We start from the raw sequence: 2,673 nt of genomic DNA on the forward strand, positions 1-2,673 counted from the left end.
AGGACGTCTCCGCCCGGACTCCTCCGTCTGGGACGGCATCAAGCGCTGTGTTTTGGCCAATCTGGACTTGGTGAGGGGGGAATCTTGGGGGAAGAGGGCGCCACCATCTTCACAGATGCGAGTGGCGCGGGCTTCGGGGCGGCCTGGGACCGGGCCGAGGTGCAAGGCCACTGGTCTGAAGGGGAGCAACGACTGCACATCGGCTGGCTGGAGCTCTCAGCGGTCCTGCGGGCGCTGCAGTCCTGGGTGCCACGGTTGGCGGGGCGCCGGGTGCTGGTCCGGTGCGACAACACCCAGGCGGTAGCGGCCATCAACCACGGTTCCACACGCATCCCGGACGGACGAGCCATCAGCCGACAGCTGGCGCTGCTGGCGGTGCGGCACCAGTTCGAAGTGCGGGCGGAGCACATCGCCGGGGAGCTTAACGTCAGGGCGGACCGGCTCAGCCGCAATCTGGAGTTGGCCCGCAGCCAGAATCTGCGCCTCAAACCTCGCACGTTCCGCTCCCTGGTCGGGTTTGGGCAGTATGCTCCCTCGGTGGGCTGTTGCTGCGACGTGCTAGGTGTCAACGCACAGCCGGGCTGCTCCACCTTCTTCAGCCCGGACAAGTCGGTGCTGGGTCAGGCGGCAACCCTCGCTGGCAAAGTCCTGTGGGCCTTCCCACCCAAGGATTTGGTCGGGGAGGTGCTGCTCGAGATCGTGGCGGCTGCGAGGCTCGATCGGAGCACACGTGCAACTGTCGTCGTGCCAAACTGGCCGGAGCGCTCGTGGTTTCGGCGTTTCGTCGTGGGCACCGGGCAAGGGGCAACCCCGTTTGTGGTATCGGCTGTCTTGCCCAAGGGCCGACGGCATTGCCTTTTCCCGTGGGGGGCCGAGGCCGCGCCCAGCGAGTACGACTTGATTGTGCTCAGGCTCAATTAGATTGCCCCGCATCCCCCCCTTGGCCAGTTTCGGCAGGCGGTCCCCAGGAGGAGGGAAGCTGCTCCGTCTGCGGGCGGCGCTGTGGAGCTGGGGATCTGCGCTGTGAGGCCTGCCCCTGCTCGACCCATCGTCGGTGCCTTGGAATCGCCCCAGGCGCCTACCCCGGTGGTTGGTACCGCTGCACCTCTTGCTTGCTTGCGGCGGCGGGTATCGGATCAGTGGCCCAGGGGAGTGTTACGGAGGAACTAGCATGGCTAGCCGTGGAGTTGCACGGCAGCGCGGTCGCAGACAGCTCTTCGGTCACTTATGAGTCGGGGCGGCGGCGCTTTGTGCGCTTCTGTACGGAGGTCGCAGGGGTGCCGGAGGCGGACGCCCTGCCCCGCCAGCGTGGGTCTGACCTCAATCGGGACCTGGTGTGTCTGTTCATAGCGCATGCAGTTGGCCGGTACGCGACCTCCACCGTCACCGGCACGCTGAGCGCCCTGGCGGACTGGCAGCGGTTCATGGGAGTCTCGCCAGAGGCATATATCAGCCGCGACCCGCTGGTCAAGCGAACCCTGGGCCAAGCGTTGCGAAGGTCGGCTGCGGGGCCGGAGTCGGCACCGTCCATGGCAAAGGCACCCTTGCCCCTGGGGGTGTTGAGGCTGCTCGTGGCGTGGCTACGGTGCAGGGCAAATGCGGAGCCGCGGAGGGCGTCGGAGTTCACACAGGACGCCTGCTGGTTGGTTTTGGGGTTTTTCGGAATGCTCAGGAGGAGCGAGTTGGCGGCCCTGACAGTGGGCTGCGTTGAGGAGTTGCCGGGAGGGGGTGTGGGGCTGCGGATCGTACGTAGCAAGACGGACCAGAAGGGAGAGGGGACGTTGGTGTGCCTGGCAGCATTCACCCAGAGCGGCATCCCCATAGCTCGCATAGTACAGCGGCACCTGGAGTGCGTGGGAACGGCCGAGGGTCACTCCCCGCTCTTCGTACGGGGAATCACCGGGCCGGGCAAGCAGGGGACGGCGTGGCGGCGTGGGGATTTCACTATTAGGCTGCATGCGTTGCTGGGGGAGTTGCAGGGGTTCGAGCCGGAGTTGAGGCTAGATCTCGCCAGAATATCGGCCCACAGCTTGCGCAAGGGGGGGGCCACCGCGGCTGCCAATGCGGGGGTGGGTCTGGAGGAGATTAAGGCGCACGGGCGGTGGAGGTCTGATGCGGTACTGGTCTACATCCGCCGGTCCGTTGCTGTGAGGCGGACAGTGGTGGAGCGTATGTGACGCGACTGGGTGAGGGGGATGTTTCGCTGGGTTAGGCGTGGGGCCAAAGTAACCCAAGCGAGGCCGTCGGCTGCCTGCGGGTTACCAATGCGGAAGAGCACGGTAGCCCGGAAGGGCCGCACGAAGTAGCATGCGGGCTCTGGCAGGCAGGCTGGGCGTCTCTTATCCCCAACCATATGTCCACGTCCCCGGTGCCTTGTTCATGTTAGTTGTACGGTAACGAACGCGTTTTGGGTTTCTCGTCCCGGTTCTTGGTCTGGCTAGCTGCTCAGCCCGGATTCAAAATCTTATTTTAGGCATAGCCGAAAATGTGGTTTGAAGAGGGGCGTCAGAGCGGCGTCGTACGGTGCAGTTAGTTGGTTGTTGTTTTGAATTGCTATTTGATCGGCGGTGTTTAGTCTTGTCGAATTATCTTCCGGGCGATCTCGGACTCGGCTACTAGTTGATACGAGCCCTCTGTACCAGAACAGCTGCTAGCTGCCGCTGTATTGTCCTT

At 64.2% G+C, this 2,673-nt stretch overlaps 1 protein-coding gene across 1 annotated transcript in view; it reads right to left on the reverse strand.

The window, feature by feature from the left end:
* VOLCADRAFT_85798 (uncharacterized protein) overlaps window positions 1-2,673 on the reverse strand; it is a gene marked incomplete at both ends in the record, with an annotated part of 4,528 nt that overhangs the window by 619 nt on the left and 1,236 nt on the right. The window contains one exon of the mRNA XM_002945946.1: window positions 1,320-1,580. Coding sequence (XP_002945992.1) covers window positions 1,320-1,580 — 261 coding nt within the window. The remainder of the gene's footprint in view (window positions 1-1,319; window positions 1,581-2,673) is intronic.

This window comes from Volvox carteri (assembly GCF_000143455.1).
Source record: "Volvox carteri f. nagariensis unplaced genomic scaffold VOLCAscaffold_1, whole genome shotgun sequence".
Classification (NCBI taxonomy): domain Eukaryota; kingdom Viridiplantae; phylum Chlorophyta; class Chlorophyceae; order Chlamydomonadales; family Volvocaceae; genus Volvox; species Volvox carteri.